Genomic DNA, 18,273 nt, shown 5'->3' on the forward strand with positions numbered 1-18,273 from the left:
GTTGTCTTTCTCATTATCCTTTAATTTTTTAGTTTTCTGAATAAGATTATTCTTTACTGTGTATTACTGGAAACTGTGAGGAAAGTTTAAGTATTTTCTTCAGTTTTTAAGTTGTTCCATAAAGGATATTAACTATAATTTATTTTCAAACCTGGATTTATCTTTTTAAATTAATTATTAATAACTAAGTTAAACATCTTTAAAAAAACAAATCAATAGTATTAAAAATAATATCACTATATGGATTTGGTACATGGAAACATTCTTCAGCAAACTCCAATTATAGGATAATTTCATAGCATCAAAATCTTAGTTATATGCAAAAGAGTAATCCCATGCCACATTCAGGTTTGATATGGGTAGGTGTTTCAAAATACAACTTGTTAATTTTAGTTAACCGAATTTTTAACTTTCTAAAACAATTAATATTCTGTAAAATATTATCTGAAGTCCTATGTCCAACACAATCTCATAATTTAGACATTAGGTCAAACTTTGGCTGAAGGAAGCTCAAATATACTGTAACTTCTGAACTGCATAACATTTGCTTTGTAATTTATATTTATTTATATTTCAAATTTCCATCACCGCCCATCTCCCCCGAAAAGGGGACTCTGGGGGAGTAATTACTTTAAAGTAGCTTCAAACCACAGTTTGTAGTATGATTCAGTGTCTGAAATAGCAATCATAGTTACATCTATTGCTTTGCTTTTGTGACCTAGACTGCACATAGAGACATGATTTCCATTTTCTTATCATTGCTATCAGAAATAACAAACCACCTATTTCCTTTTACTGATGGCATTGAAAAGTAATTCATTACTATGGGGTCTTTTCTGTGATGCCATGGCACCAGAGTTTTGGGATTCCTTGGGGGGGAGGCATTGTATTACTTAATAACTACACACACTTGTTCTTAGCCAAAAGGCTGAGAAGCGATACTTCTCTTCGATTGGTAAGCAATACTTAATAACTTTTTAGTCACTAGGACATTTTTTACTCTAAAACTGTAAGAAAAAGGAGTACAGTAGCAATGATCAAAACAGGCCCTGATTATAACAGTGCCTTGATGTAGAATTAGGAGCACAACTGCCCCTTAGCCTGCCAGGCCCAAGTACAAAGCCATGCTTCTCATTCTAAAGCTGCAGGAAAGAAAAGATGTGGTGGTGGTGGGGTGGGAATAGAGTAGTTCCCGGCCCTGGCCCAAACTGTGAAAACCTTGCTCCTTCACCTTCCAGGGTGTCTCAGTTGGAGGAAAGGGCTGCAGTGCAGGGCAAGTGCCTGAGTCTGGCTCTACTAGGAGTAGGTTGGAGGGTGCCTTTGCTGCTCTTAGCTGCTCTCCATGGAAGAGCCCTTCCCACCTTGTTGAACACTGAGAAAGTGACCAGATTCTACTGGCGCTGAATCCCTGAAGACCTCAGTTGATGTTAGCACTATTTGGAAAGACCCAGTGGCCACCTCATTGTACAACTTGCTATGCAATAATAATAGTACAGAACAATTACAGACATTTGAGTGGATGCTATGCAGCATTCTTTTTTATGCATATCACATGAATGTATAAACTGGTGTATCAACATATGAAATGGCTTCCATGTTTGCAGCACTTGGGCTAATGAACTAGTTCTCATGCAGCACTGTGATGACATGAATTTGAAAGCCCTGCCCTAGTTGGTAGGATGCAGGCCACAGTATGTTGATTTGCAAAGTAATCCTGAGGTTAGAGACTGTAGTGTGAAATTAATGCTATGTGGTCACAGTGTGAAATTAATGCTATAAATGTTAGTGTCAGAGAAAAAAAAAGATGAAAAGGAAGGCATAAATACCATGAGAATATTGCAGGCTGCAGAAATGTTAAAATATGGATGTGATTGCTTATGGATTGTGAAATTCAACATGCCTTTATACCAGGGCAGGGGATGTGTACACCATTTTTTTTTTTTTTTGCTTTTCAACAGATTATTGAGAAATGTATGAATGTAAGAAAAAAGTTTATTGTGTTGACCTAGAGAAGGCATATGATATAGTGAATAGACTTGTATTATGGAATATTCTACATGACTATGCAGTTGAGGACTGGTTGCTGAATGAGATGTAAGTAAAGCAGGGGTAAGAATATATGAAGGAAGAGTGAAAGGTTGAGAGGTATGCAAAGACCAATAAAACATGGTTGGATATCTTCAGATAGAGCTGAGAAGTTTAAAAAGCAAAAAGGTAACATATCAAGTGGTACAGTATATGGATTTATTTTAACAGAAATTTTTTTGCAAATACAAATTGCAGAAATGACCATAAGAAATGACCATAAGATATTTGCAACAGCCTAACATTTTTGCTTTTCATAAGTGGCTGCAGCAGTTAGTAATATTCTGGTCACCATTTGGTGTCCTCCTTGATGCTCTTGATCTACCATTGCTTTAGAGCTTTGTAGTAGTAGCATGAGGGCACCATAGAAAATTAAGGAGAGCCTTAAGAAATATTCTCAGAAAGGATAACCTGACAAAATTTGGCTATGCTCTAATTAAAACCAGTGATGAGTGAAATAACTGGGTACCAAGAAAATAAATTCCTTCATCACCCCAAAAGACTATCAAAGAATAAATCTAATATCTGAAGATCACTTATCATATGTGTATATCACATTGATAGAACAGTTTATAGAGACAGTAAGTAAGATCAATATATCTTTGTTGTGATTTGAAGGCAGAGAAAAATGCTGAAGGCAATTTCCTTCAAACAAGGACACAACTAGATTAATTTACAATACAGCCTACCAAACTAGTCACTGTTTGACATAGAAGGGATGCAAGAAATAGAGGACAGATATGATGAAAGGAAAATTCTTCACGCTTCAAAGAGCTGTCATTAGAGGAGAAGGAAGAAGCTACTGATGCTTCATGTAGACCAAAGCTGTTCTTCACTCCCAGCAAAACTCTGGTTAAAATTAAATATTTAACATTTAGATAGTATGTTTATAAAACACATTATATGAAAAGGTTTTATTCATTTCCATCTATACATTAAAAACATATTTCAACTAAAAATGCATCACTAGTTAATACTTTCTCCTACTGTACATCATTAGAGATAGCCTGCTCTTGGCTTTTATAAGGAATGGCAATAAGAATCATGTAATTACAGAAATTATTTGGGTGAAATGAGGTCAATTCATGGATTTGATTTTTAGGAATACTCTAGATTCTCAGTCTTATGTACCCAACGCATCTAAAAAAAGAAAAGTCTCCAATTTCATATATACATATTTAATACATAAATAAATAAATATTTTATTTATTTGTTAGATTTACTGTATATCCCTCCTTTCCTTGAGAAGCTAAAGGCAGCAGATATAATGCTCCTTTCTGAAAACTGGATTTATACTTTCAATGCAAACTTCAACTTCCTTCCTTACCTCTTTTCTAATTAATTTTCTCACAAGCTATATCCTATGTGAAAAGTTCAAAAAGTAAAGGCGAAAGATTTAAACGATTTGAAGAGAAACAAGACTAAAGAAAAAAAAAGTGAGAGACGGTTTGGTGTAGTGATTAAGGTTCTGGGCTAGAAACCAGGAGTCTGTGAGTTCTAGTCCCGCCTTAGGCATGAAAGCCGGTGACCCTGGGCCAGTCGCTCTCTCTCAGCCCAACTCAGTGCAATGTAGACTAGCCTCTTCATGGTGGGCAACGTGACTTGTCATGGCTAAATAGTCTACACATCTGGCTGCTGGACCTCACAAGGATTTCCCAGCAAGAAAAAGCAGCATGAACACCAAACTGCTATGCCATATGATTAAAAAAAAAAGTTCAAAAAGTGAATATGCTAAACCAAAAAGGGAAGCTATACTTTTCAAGATGTTATATAAATTTATAAAAGCAGCTTCAGAAAAAAATTATGTAAATATACTCTTAAATCCAGAACTTACTTCTGTCTCCATGGAATTTTCTGCATGTTTTTACAGCAATAAAGATATTCGTCTTCTTCACAGGATCACCCTAAAAATAAAATGCCATCTATATATATTTCTTCAATTTAGATTGATAATGTATGAATACATCTTTTTAAGGAAAGGGCTATAGAAAGCAGTTCCATTCTCCACAACATATTAAAAAACAAGATACGTTTTCCACATCTAAAAATTTAGACAATTTAAATAATCAAATGCTGCCTAGCAGCATTTTCCACTTAGATTATAACAGAAAATCAGATTGAAGTCAGTTACGACACACTAGTGGTAAATGAAAAAAAAAAAAGAACAATCTAACTGTAGCAGTGAATGAATATTGACCTAGCCAAAGATAAGCTTGGTTGAGTCCCATAGATTTTAATATGAGAGAGGTGCCTGTGCATATCTCACTAACTTTGACTGGATCACACCTTCTAGCCTCAATATGTTCAACACTGGGTCATAGCTGGAACCCAAAGACATCCTCTGAGATAGTGCAATGGAATAGGCTTGATTCTGCTAGGATTTTTTACCTTTTTCCTGTAATCAGCCAAATATTTATAAACAATTATGATAGGGGCTGTATTTTAATGGCCATTAATGGATACTTTCAGGATTCTTTGGATCTAAGTAGCAAATGGTTTCTATAAGGAATCCTGGTAGCTTCTAGAAATTGATAGTTCAGTTTTTACAAAGCATTTGGTCAATTTTTTTGTTTTTCTTCATGCAATAAATCAGAAATAAAAGCCGATAAGTATTTCAAGTCCCATTATTTGGCTATTCCTCTGGAAGATGTTAAAAGTTCCTGTTTCCACAAGTCAGAAGTGTCAGTGCTTATGCAGCCAAAATGGCAACAGTCATTCATAAGAGGGAAGTATCAGAGACTCGGTAAAACCATAAATGTGGAGGAGTTAAAAACTAACTTGGGGAAAAAAAATCAAACCCATGGATGGAGGAATACCTCAAGAAGAACTAAAATTGAGTAGTTGCAGAAAATGTTATTAAGAGAAAAATCAGAAAACTAAGTGGGAAGGAGAGTAGAAAGAATTTGTATTAACTGAATAATGACATTTTCCTTAAATTTTAATATTAAAAAGTGAATTAAGTTTGCACCTTAGGAGCTTAAGAATATAAATGCGCTTTCAATATCAGAAAGTTAACAAGCCATTTTCAAAGGAATACAGGTAGTTGTTGCTTCACAACCCTAATTAGGACTGGGAATACCGCCACTAAGAGAAGCAGTCGCTAAGTGGGAAATCATGTGACTGTGACTGTGCTTTCTGACTGGAAAGATACAAGACTATTCAGTTTCACACCATCAGCTTTTGTTTGCCTCCTAACCACTTCCTTGCCCTTTGCAATGCTCAAGGGCCAGTTTACTACCTTGTACATATTGAAAGCAATGTGATCATGCTGCAGCCCAGGCCTGGGAACCACAGGCATGCTATGCAAATAGCTTACAGAAGTCTCTTGAAATTTCTTTCTCTCCCATCTCTCCACTATGCAAGGGGGATGGGTACAAAAAAGCCCCAAGCAATTTCTGTAGGCAATTGTAATCTCTCCTTTGCCTGACCCTTTCTACTGCTGGCATGATCACATTGCTCTTGATGTGTAGAAGAGCAAACAGCTTACTCTCCTGAAATCTCTTTCTCTCCAATCTCTCTGCTCTGTAAGGGGAGGGGAGGGAGGAGAAAAAACAGTAATGGGTAAAATCAGCAATAACCATTATTTTTCTTAATGTGTGAACAGAAAAATACATGATTCAGGCACAATGGTAGATGTTAAACCTGAGATGAGCCAGTTTGGTGTAGTGGTTAAGGCACCAGACTAGAAACCAGGAGTCTGTAAGTTCTAGTCCCACCTTAGGCATGAAGCCAGCTGGGTGACCTTGGGCCAGTCACTCTCGCTCAGCTCTAGGAAGGAGGCAATGGCAAACCACTTCCAAAAAACCTTGCAAAGAAAACTGCAGGGACTAGTCCAAGCAGTTGCCAGGAGTCAAAAATTGATTTGAAGGCACCAAAAAAACAAACAAAGAAACAAATAACACCCCCCCAAGATGGATGACATCTTGCAGCTGGCCCCCTCCCTTTCTCAATTTCAGGTTGGAGAACCATTTTCTATTCTGTAGTGCCCCTTCTCTTCTTTTTCCATGCAGAACAAGAGTAGATGTCATTGTAAGCAAGTACATATAGGATCTGGCTGTAAGTTTGCTATTATTTTTTAATTCAAAATGTCAGGATTATAAAAATCATGCAAGAGGTTCTTTTTAATACAGAAGACAAGGGTGCAGTTAACAAACAGTGCAGGTTTCAAACTGCTTTTTCCCTTCTTTGGATGAAATGGCATTTGGAAACAGTGAATCAAGGAGACCTTTCAAATGTTTTGAGGAAAAAGAAAACAATCCATTGTGTATGTGTGCACAGAAGTACTAAGAATCTAACAAAACAAATTCTGCAGTTTTCTAGCTGATTTGGGAAAATGCCTCTCTCTAAAAGCAAGTGTTAAGTTTGAAATGGATTGGAAAAATAAATCAGATAGGCTTCTTTGCAAGGTTACAAGGGAAATCAAGTGATGATGATGAAAATGACTATAAAAGAAACAGACTGGTGGTGTTTCCTACTCCCATTTTAATTATGTTTTCTCAAAAATTACCTTTGCTATCATGCATTTACTTTGTGTTGAAGCCAACAGAGAGAGAAAAAAGAATTGTGAAATGGCAATGAAAAGCACCCACTTTACCAGGTGTGTAGCAAAGGAGTGAGCAAAAGGAAGGGGTAACTAACACTACCTATTCTGTTAAGTCACAATTGCTGCATGGATAGGACATTGGAAGATATATGCTAAAAGAAAAAAGATTCAGCCTGAAGTGTAGAAAGTCTATGGAAGTGTCCCTTTTACCTTACAGCAAAAGAATAAAAGTTGGCTGTGCCCTCTATTTGTACCTAACCGGTGACAAATTGCAATACAGACATACTTCTTTTTCTTCATTCCTCCATCCTTCAATTTCATCAAATTTCATATGCAAAGTTCTCAGTTTGGAAAGTTCGAACAAGACACAGGTGGAATAGAATAGCATACCTTTCTTTATATTCTTTATAGGGAGAAGCAATCAGGAAGTACTTACACATAGTGGGAGGAAGCTAGTGAATGTAGTGGCACAATGAGCAACGTTAGGAGAGTTGAAGTCTTCTGTACAGAATTCAGATACTGGGGTGAGTTGTGGTCCAATCCCTTTCTCCCAGATATATAATGCAATCTTTCAAAATGCAATTACATATATAAGTAGATAACAATTATTTATGTTATGCATATACATTAAAGATTTCTAAAAATCCAAACATTTATATCAAAGAATTACACTTAGAGTTACTATTCCGCTGTGTAAATAAAATCTCAAATCTGAAACAGAATTGTCAACCATTACTAATAAACAAATACTAATACTAGAAACAACTTTTCAAGTGATGGAGAACTCTCTTTCAATCACCACAAATTGATTCATTCATTATCAACTTTCCAAGAAATGTTATATAAATATATATAAAGTTTGAAAAACACTGCTCTAGACACTGCAGTGGGATAGACAGAGCAATAGTCTAAACTACAACAAGGCAGCTTCTTATGGTCCTGACAAAAGATATCAGCACAGAATTGTGGAGGAGTGACTAAGGCAAAAAATATAGATGAGATTTATAACCTTCTTGGACTCAATTTGGAATCAGAAGAAAAAATATACGACATGTTCCTTGGATGCTGCTTTTGAGCATGCCCAGAAATAATATTTTCCCTTCCTTGACAAAAGTCAAGGACCTCCTTCCTTGACAAAAGTCACAATTGTTTGTTTCTCTGAGATCTGGGAAGGGAAAACTAGGAGGGTATGGGAGAGCCAGGGTTAGGGTAAGAGCAAATTGACAAGATCAACCCAGACTGCTACGCCTGCCACATGGAGCATCATTCCCACAGAGGTCAGACTGGCCCTGAGCTTGCTGGCCTTCCAGAAAGGCCTGAAGATATGGCTTTGCCGCTTGGCCTGGGCATCAGAGAGTGGTGGTGCCGAGCCTATAAAATGGTTATATTGTTCCTGAATTGACTGTGCTCTCCCGCTGATTGTATGGTATGGTTTCAACTGTTTTAATGTTTGTATACTTATTTTTTGGTTTTCTGTTACTGCTTGTGTTTTAATCTTGTAAGCTGCCCAGAGTGACATATGTGAGATGGGTGGCTATATAAATCAAATAAATAAATATGGATTGGGTCTTTTCAAATTGGGGAGTCTGTATTTCAATTCCTTTGCCCCCTTTACTTTTATATCACTTTTTATCACATATATTACTAAGTTATCACATAAAACTGCACATACGCTCAGTGACTACTGTTTATTCCCAAGTGGAAAAGAAGACGACACAAATTAAAAACAAGTTTAGTCAGAACTGACAAGAACAGATGGCTGGGAGGGTTAGAAAGGGTGCAGCTGTGTTTGCTTCTCTGTAGCTACTTTTAACATTTGGATAAATTTGATAAATAATTAATAAAATAATAAAAATAAGAGACTTACTTTAAAATCATGTTTATCCTGACAGCAGAATAATTCACTATTTGTTAATGTAATACATAACATGCAACATTTTAGAAAATAATTAATGATTCAAATGCAACTTGACGTTGGTAAAGAATCGGATTAGGTTGTAACACAGTTGGAGCATGCCTTTTCAGATTATTTTCAGAAACCACTATTTTTTTTAAAGAAACTTTGAAAAAAATAATTGTAAATTTATCCATAATACAGTTAGCATGTTCTAGGAAAAAAAATGAATATAGTCAAAATATGGATTGTAATTAAATACATTAAAAATAATTATATTCTATAATTCACCCACTGCCATAGCAGCACTGAACATACATGAGGAAGTCAAGAAAAATACGACTTGAGGCATCAAACACTTTTCAGTGCTTTGTACTATGTCAGAGAAAATCACAATTCTTTTCACATTTAGTAAGACCTACTATTACCATAAAGTGCCACAGTAAAAGGAAAAACAGATAGTAATGTTTAAATGTATATCTCATGAATAAATATAACTTGCATTATGGAAAAATGAATTTTCAATGGCTGCTATAAACTTCTACAATCTCTACAGTGTTAACATATAAAAAACAGGAATCATGTGAAAAAGAAAGATCTAGATGCTTGTGGGTTGTTTATTTTCGGACATATTCCTTATTTACAAATATCCCCTCCTCCTGTTGAAGATAGAATTCCCACTGCCCAAGATTGCTGACACTGGAATTCCCACTGCTGAACACCCAACATTTCTGTGCTGAAGTGTATGACCTCCTCACCGTCCTTCCCTGAACCTATTCCAATCTGTCTGAATCTTCTTAAACTGTGATGTACATACCTGAGCACAAGGTGGGGTCTGGTAAACACAGAATAAAGTGAAACTATTGCTTTCTTTGATTAGGAAATTATACTGATTGAATCAGCCTAAAATTGCATTTGCTGTTTTTGAGACAAATCATTACTCTTTGAGTACAATTTTTGACCAATTTTTAGTATCTACTTAGTAAATTATCATGACACCCTGCACACACTTAACTGGTTTGTTATTTGGAATCTCACAGCATACTTTGTCAAATGCTTTTTTGAAATTAAGGTATGTGACCTCTACAGCATTCCTGCAATCTGCTAAGGAAGTTACCAAATCAAAAAAGTAAAGTTAGTTGGGCAAGAATTATTCCTGACAAATCCAGTTGTGGTAATTACCATATTTTTTTCAAGATACTTAAGATGAATCACTTTACAACCTGTTCTAGAATCTTCCCAAGTATCACTGTCAGATTGAGTGTTTATAGATCCCTGGATCCTGTTTTCCCCTGATTCTCCAAGGCAGGAATAACATTTGCCCTCTTCAATCATCTGGAACTTCATCTCTTCTTCAAGTTTTCTCAGATAAAAGTTCAGCCAGATAATCTGCAGATCAATTAATTTGGCCCTGGAAATTTCAACTCATTTAAAGGAAACAGATATTCCATAACCATGTTTCGTCAGTCTCAAGTAATAACTCCCACATCTTTATTCTCCTCTTCACAATTGCTTCACCTCTCCTCAGAGAAGACTGACAAAGTAACTAGTAAATAGCTGAAACTTTTTTTTGCCATCTGTTAGCATCTGGGTATGCTAATTCTTTTCCATTTATCTTTTCCATTTATTCCACATATCTGAAAAAGCCCTTGTTGTTAGCAGCTTTGCCTACAGCTCTTCTGGAACCATCTCCACAATTCTCTTGATATCTGACCCACTATAGAAATCCCCTCAGATCTTCACTGAGTATTTTGTGCAGTGACATGTCTTCCAACGTTTTGTATTCTTCCCTCACTGGAACTATTAGCAACTGCATGATCATGGACTCCCTTCCCTATTAATTTCTTCTGCCATGGTATCCCACTTATCATTGCTCTGAATTTGTTTATATCTACTTTCTTGGTTCAAGATAAGTCTTCAGTTACCCTCAGCCTTTAATTCTATTAAAATCAAAAACTACCTCATGTAATCACTTTCTCCCAGTATTTCTGCTACTTCCATTTCATCAATTATATCTTCCCTACTGGTTCATATCAAGTCAAGAAGACTATACTGTGTGTCTTCCACTCCCTCGGAAGGAGAAAGTAGAAAGACAAGCTGGGAATTTCCTGAAATAACTATGCTTGGCAGAGTTTGCCTCACAATTATATGTCAGTAATTATTTTTTCTTGGCATCACTACTTGAAACTTCTTTGAAAGATCTATAGTTTGCTTGTGGAAAGCTTAATCCATATTGTCTCCTTGCTTGGGCAGGTGATAGTAGACAGGGACAACAATGTAATTTTTATACATTCTTCTACTTATTTTAATTATATGTTCTTGACAGGTTCATTCCCTTGAGTTTCTGAGCAGGTGTGAATACTTTTAATATTTAGTTCATTTCCTTCCCCCTTTCTTTTGCTTCTGTTCCTTTTGAACAAATTATATCCTTCAGCTGCTGTACTGTAATCCTCAGAGTCATCCCATCAGATCTTTCTTATATCTACTAAATCAGGTGTCTTCCTTTACTAACATTTCAAATCCATATTTTATATTCCCCATATTCTGAAAATGACAATGAAGCTCATGAATTTTATAAATGACTTTTTTCTGATTTTGTGGTTATTTAATAGAGCCCATTACATTAATGCTCCCATCTCTTTCTGTAGTGCACAAACTCTTATCAGAGATCTTTATTTTGGAGTTGTCATCTCCAACTCCCATAGGATTCCATTTAAAGGCTTCCTGTTGATGCCCATCATGGTTTGAACAAATGCAGTTTTATCAGACTTTTATCATCTTATGCCAGATTCAAAGGGCAAAATGTGATTTATTGCATACACAGGCAGCCATTCCTGGGAAAAGGTGTTTTAAGGTGTTCTTGATAGGAGCAACATGTATATCCATTTGCACAAAAAATCACACTCTGCTCCTCAAATTCAGATTTCTGCACAGCCTTAGTCCTGGAAACCGTACCTCCTCTAACTAAACCATTTCAGAAATTGTTCATCAACAGCATTCTTCTTTTCTTTCCCAGCCCTTTTGCATGAACTTGAAAGATGGATGAGAACACCACCTTAGGCTCCTGGTTCTTGATCTTTCTTCCTTGTTGGATATTTTAGCTGCTCTTGGCAATATCATTTCTCCTCACATGGATAAGCAGGAAAGGATAATTGTCTTGGAAGTTGTCCTGTCCCATCAATAATCTGTGCTCCTGGCAGACAGCACATTTCATGAGCCTATGGATCTTGTTGGTTTCTCACATGCAGCAGTGAGTTGTCGACTACAGTCATTCATTTCTTTGTCTTCTTGCAGATGGTATGACATGGCTTCACCTTTTAAAAACTCATGAATAAAGGAGTATGCCAACAAGAGTTACTGAATGGCATCCTGCAAAGGATGCAACATATGAATACACAGTATTCATAATCGCTTTACCTGCTACCTGCAATTATTCTTAGCTAATGTATTTTTACTACAAAATTCTATAACGGGGGGTGTAAACCTCTCCTCCATTTAGGCTTGTTTTTGCCTCCAGCACTGATCGATAAACCAATTTATACTTTAGCAAAGATGTGCTGGTCTCCAGTTTAAAAAAATTCAACTATTCTCCTACAATGATGTCATTTTTGGCTACATAAGATTGCTACTGGGGATGAGATTACTGATAGTATATGTTACCTGAGTTTTATTACTGTACATAATGAACAAAAGTACTAATAAAACTTCTTTCTATTGATTGGAACCTGGATATACGAAGTAAATCATGTTTTAGAGTGAATCAGAAAGGGCTTACCTCATGTTTTAAATCTATTGTAAAATCTGACTTTAAAGGTTCATTCTTCAGTCTCTTTGCAAGCCTATGCAATACGATAATAAAAATATAATATTGATATGTGGAAAAATATTGAACTTTTTACATGAAGTTACCCAAGCATTACATAGTAACACAACATTCTGTAATCCTATCCTAGATGATGACTTACAGTGTATAATTTCCAAATTTAAAATTGATGAAATATCAATGACTATTGAATACAATCTGTCCATGATTAAAAAAAAAAATCTATGGGTCATGAAACAGAGAAGACAATGATTAGAATACAGATGATGCAACTCTCTTAGTATCATGCCTACTCTGTAGCAACACTGGTGGAGAACTCTTATTACTTCACTCTCATTGCTGCCGAAGTAGCTACCAAGAAGAACCTTCCTTAGGAGTCAAAATCAGACATAGGTGGTAACATGAGGCCTGCAGTTTGCAAGGCACTTTGAAAATAAAGTTGTCCATATCTCTTTAAACTTGATTCCATTACTGATAAAGTTCCAGTTTAGTCAACCATTTTCAGCTTTAATATATGGGTGGTACAGCTAACCAAGAGAGCCAGTTTGGTGTAGTGGTTAAGGCACCAGGCTAGAAACCAGGAGATTGTGAGTTCTAGTCCTGCCTTAGGCAGCTGGGTGACTGTCACTCTCTCTCAGCCCTAGGAAGGAGGCAGTGGCAAATCACTTCTGAAAAACCTTGCAAAGAAAACTGCAGGGACTAGTCCAGGCAGTCGCCAGGAGTCATCACTGACTCAAAGGCACACACAGACAGTTGCTGATCAACTGAGTTCTCAATTCTTGCCATTAAAAAATAGCTGTAAGAGCTATATGAATACAAGAGATAGTCTGTCTTTCTGAAAGGCAGTGATGTCAACTAACTTGAAAAATGTGTTTATGTCTTTAAGCCTTAAGAAATTCAGGATCTAAGAGATTTTAACTACTGCTTAGTTGCTAATAATATTCCCTTTTGAGGTGGGTGGAGAGTCTTCAAAAACTCAAGCGAATACTTTTGGTGTAAGCCAGCCTTTCCAAAATGGCACTGTTTAAGTTTAGACTCAAACTCCTAGAATTCCCATTTCATCATGCCAGCTGGGAATTTTGAAAGCTGCAGTCCCAACTTATCTGAAGGATAATCTGTAAACAGCTTATCCAGAAAAACAGATGACAACACTCTTCTCAAATAATCACAACTGCCAGAGCACCAGCATTGGAGAATGGGAAACACCCTTTATTTAAAAGCCCAATCTTATGAATTTTACTACAGATATTTAATCTCTCTACCTTGCAAGGCTGGCAAACTTGGGAAATAGGAACCACTTGGACTTCTGGAAAGATCCTTATTGCTAGTAGCGTGATGTAACCGAATCTTGAAAGCCTGCCAAAGCAATTCTCCTGCTCTACATATACTTAACCTAATTAAGGCAGGGTTGCTTTGAGTGTCTTTCTTGTGCTTCCCTCCTCCCTGGTCTGAGGTGTCTCTTTTGCAACAGTGTTTTCCTCTTCTTCTTTCCCAGTCTGTTACATATTCTACCACATTATTCTACCACATAGCTAATATTATTTATGTATTTAAAAGACTTATATGGCTGCCCATCTTAAGAGACTCAACTCTCGGCAGCTCACAGGCCTTTTATTCTCAGGCTCCATATACTGCAGAAATACTGTATATGCAGAACCTGAACCCCATGGCTTTATACAGAGTTTGGATGTTGCCTACAGAGCCCTCCAAAAGTTGCTGCCAAACTGTACTTTCTAACTAACAGAAGGAAACAATTATTACATACATAAATGTTTAAAATGGGATAAAAACTGATGTGTGATTAGAGATTCTCAGCTCATTTTATATATATATACATACAAAGAGGGAAAGACTTTTAACGTTTAACAGCATCTTCTCCAAAGCATTTAAAAAACAACTATTCAGTAAAACAATTTATAATAAATTACAGCATGCAATCTTACTTTTTTACAAGTGGAATACTAAGTGCCCAGCCAGCAGCAAAATCTGGAAATTTAAAAACTGTAGGGTTTTCTGCAAAGGCATAATGGTGAATAATTGTAGATTCATCATCATGTAGTGCTTTGCCTAAAAAAAATTCCTGTGGGAGAAGAGCAATATTATTGAATGTGCTAGCATCCAAATTTACCTTCACTGAGGTCCTGAAGATCTACTATGTGGTCCACAGAACCTTGTAAGACTATATTTTTCTCTATATACTTATACAAGTGCATGAACACACAGAGTTAAATAAAACCCTAACTGTATAATAAATCATACTAATGCTTAATCTATCAAACTTGTAAACCTGTAAACCAATTGTGCAGGTTTGGAAACTTGTGGCCTTCCAGATAGGGAGGAACCACAGTTCACTGCATCCTTCACCAATAGTTATGTTGACTAGAGGTTCTAATAGTGGTGGCATTTCAGCAAAAATATACTCTAGGTTTTGTGCAGGCAAAATTGGCTGGCAGGTAAAACTAACTTTTGACCAAGAAACAAGAGATAACAAATAAGTCTTTTGCTTACTTGATGTATTCATATGTAATATCAAATCAGTTTTTTCAAAGAAAGTATGATTAGTTGAACAAGACATACTGACTTGTTTGTGAGAAATGGATAGTTCCCACATTACTCTAAGCCCAAAATATAGCTTAGCATTATATGTGAGTAAGACCACTATACAAGAGTAGATGAAGAAACAGTATATGCTAACTGCTATCTAATTTACAGAAAGCTAGAAACCATCAGAGGGATTTTTTAAAAAAAAAATCACACACACACACACCCAAAAAACCCTAAAAATGCCTACTTTGGGATAGGGGAAAAACAGGAACAAAAAATCAGGTAAGAATAAAAATCTATTAAAAGACATCCCTCAATCCCATTGCTGAATTTCTCAACTTACTTTTCCATTTCTTTAAATAAGCCCTCTGAATGCTTACCACATTCCAAAAAACAAAAAACAAAACAAAACAAAAAACTATTTTTACTCAACAATGTTCTTTAGCAGGAAAGAGAATTTCAGCCTGGAGTAACAGAAACAAGTTCTATTGTGTGTTTCTTCCACTTTTACTGGGTTTGGGACTCATTTGTTCTAAGTTCTAAATGAAATATGTTTTCTGTGTTATGCACATTCCTACCTTTCAGCTACTCCCAAACCAAGCAACACTGTATGAATAAGTATGAACTAGTCTGCTAATTAATAGCTGTTAACTTAAATTTATGTAAGAATATTTCCATGACCAAATGTAATTTTAGCCACAGATAAGAATCCACTCAGAAATAATACTTTCATATGTGAATGCAAGACCTCCCGACATCTCAGTTTCTCATTAATGGTAAATGAACAGTGAAATATAGAAGGTGCAAGAGGCAGTGCATGTAAAATTATTCCTGTCAACAAGTTGTTGATACCATTACAGATATAATAAGGCACTTATTTTTTCAGAATGTATTGTACTAATTTTTATTAGTAATTGGTTCAAGATAACTTATAATTTTTTGTATGTCAGCTCCTTGTAAATACTTTTCTTTAAAAATAGCTTTCTATACAAGAATAGTTTTGATCTTTCATATCTGAGTAGATCTTGATAACTGAAATTTAACTCTTACAATGTTGATATAAAACTGTAATTGCAACATAATGCAACTGTCTTGATATGCAATTTATTATCATTAATTACACTGTGGCCTAAGTTTAGGTATTATGTGTGTTGAATAAGAAGCAGAACTGTTCCTTCTCATCTATTATGTTCAGAGCTTTTTCAAAATGCAAATTAATTCAGTTCCCTATTCTTTTTTCACAGTCTGTAGTACTTATATTTTGAAGCCCTTCACGACTTGGGGCCGGGTTACCTAAGGGACCACCTTCTCCCAGTTGTTTCTGCCCATCCAATTCGATCTAGTAGGTTGGGTATGCTGCGGGTCCCGTCAGCCAGGGAGTGTCGGTTGGCGGGAACTAGAAGGCATGCCTTCTCTTCCATAGCGCCTGCCCTCTGGAACATCCTCCCTCCAGAAATTAGGATGTCCCTGACCCTGTTGGCCTTTCGTAAGGCCGTGAAGACCTGGCTTTGTGTCTGGGCCTGGGGCCTTAAGCGTGTGGATGGCCCTGTCTCTTGGCTGTATTAACATTCATGCATTGCTCACCTGGCAGCCACGTATATTTATTTTGTATTTATTTTATATTTTAACTGTTTTAATTGGTTTATAGTTTTATTGTCGTAAGCCGCCCAGAGTCACTCGCTAAGATGGGTGGCTATAGAAATCAAATAAATAAATAAATAAAGTCAAACATTAATCATTTTTTTAAAATATCACCTTAGATTTGTCATATCTTCTAAGTGTTTTCAGTAGCTTTACAATATGTATTCTTGTATCTTCTTCACAGAAAAAAATCCATGAGGAGTTTCTGCCATATGAAACAGAAAACCTGAGAGAAAAAAAAAAGTTTAATTTATTGTAAACATGGTTTAGAAAGAATTCTGTAACTCAAGTGGTTGTGCTGATATTAGGGAATGTTTATATTGATAATCTTGCTCTGTTGCTGATATTACATTATTTATTATACCACCCAATCAATACTGACTCTTGGTGATTTAGAAAACAGTCAAGAAAAAATTCTACAACTGTTAAAATATCCGTGGTACATATACAGTATGTAAATTAAAATAATGAATACTAATCAAAGTTATAATAATACAGGGATAAAATGTAGAAGTTATATTGAGAAATAAATAAAACAAGTCATAAAAATCAAATGAAATAATACAAAAAATAAATATAAATAATTCAAAGCAAAATAGAGTAAAATGGCAATAATGAAGTATTCAACCAAATGCTCTTTGGAAAAGTTCATCTTCAGTAGCTTCAGGGATGTTAAAAAAGATTACTGTTTTGTCTGAACTACAGTTAGGAAATATAAAGCTATGCTAAATAAAAGCTGCTGCTGCTATTTTTCCCCATTTTACTGCAGATTATTTTGATTGTTAGACATATGTATTGTTAGACCTATGTATCCAAATGTCATCTTATGCAAAGAAAGTATTCTGAGAGTTGCTGATTGTCCAAGTGATTATTTCCTTGTGAGTAAGCAGAAGGTGCTATAGAGATGGTAAAAGGTATATCAGGCATCCAGTCAGTTTCCATGGAGTCAACTGTTCAACATTTTTATCAGTAAGTTGGATGAGGGAAATTTATAAAGTCTGCAGATGACACAAACCTCAGTGAGAGGGTTACTACTTTAGATGAAACAGAAGATTCAAAAGGATCTAAATATGCTGGAGCAGTGGGCAGAACTGAATAGGATGGAATTCAACAGGGAGAAATGTAAAATTCTGCATCTGAGTAAGAAAAATATAAAGCAAAATATAGGTTTGGGGGAAACAGACTTGCCAGTAGCACACATGAAAGGGATCTGGGTGCCCTTATTGAACAAAAGTGAAATGTGAGCCAGTAGTATGATGCAGCTGCTAAAAAGGCAAATGCTATCTTGGGGTGCATTAACAGAAGCAGAGGGTCCAGATCACTAGAAGTAATTGTTCCATTTATGTTTGTCCATCCCCATTTGGAATACTTTGCCCAGTTCTGAGCATCACAGTTCAAAAAGGACAATGACAAATTGGAATAAGTTCAGAGGGCTATTAAGATGGTGGTGCTGGTGGTGTGTCTGAAAATTAAGCCCTATGAGAAATGGTTAAAGGATCTGGGTATGTTTAGCCTAAAGAAAAGATGACTAAGAAGAGATATGATAGTAGTCTTCAAATATCTGAAGGGTTATCACATAGAAAAGGAGCAGGCTGATTTTCTACTGCTCCAAAGGGCAGAACCAGGACCAATGTGTTAAAACTACAAAAAAAGCAGATTCAACCTAGAAATTAAGATAAGCATCCTGACTGTATAAACTGTCAGCCAGTGGAAGAGGCTGCCACATGATGTAGTGAGTTCTCA

General features: G+C 36.0%; 1 protein-coding gene across 1 annotated transcript in view; it reads right to left on the reverse strand.

Annotated features, from left to right (window-relative positions):
• The window catches only part of B3GLCT (beta 3-glucosyltransferase), a 69,335-nt gene that overhangs the window by 13,109 nt on the left and 37,953 nt on the right, over positions 1-18,273 (reverse strand). The window contains exons 6-10 of the mRNA XM_063305710.1: positions 16,645-16,756; positions 14,289-14,425; positions 12,298-12,361; positions 7,065-7,196; positions 3,920-3,989 (exon numbers count right to left, since the gene is read on the reverse strand). Coding sequence (XP_063161780.1) covers positions 3,920-3,989; positions 7,065-7,196; positions 12,298-12,361; positions 14,289-14,425; positions 16,645-16,756 — 515 coding nt within the window. The remainder of the gene's footprint in view (positions 1-3,919; positions 3,990-7,064; positions 7,197-12,297; positions 12,362-14,288; positions 14,426-16,644; positions 16,757-18,273) is intronic.

This window comes from Candoia aspera, chromosome 5 (assembly GCF_035149785.1).
Source record: "Candoia aspera isolate rCanAsp1 chromosome 5, rCanAsp1.hap2, whole genome shotgun sequence".
NCBI lineage: Eukaryota > Metazoa > Chordata > Lepidosauria > Squamata > Boidae > Candoia > Candoia aspera.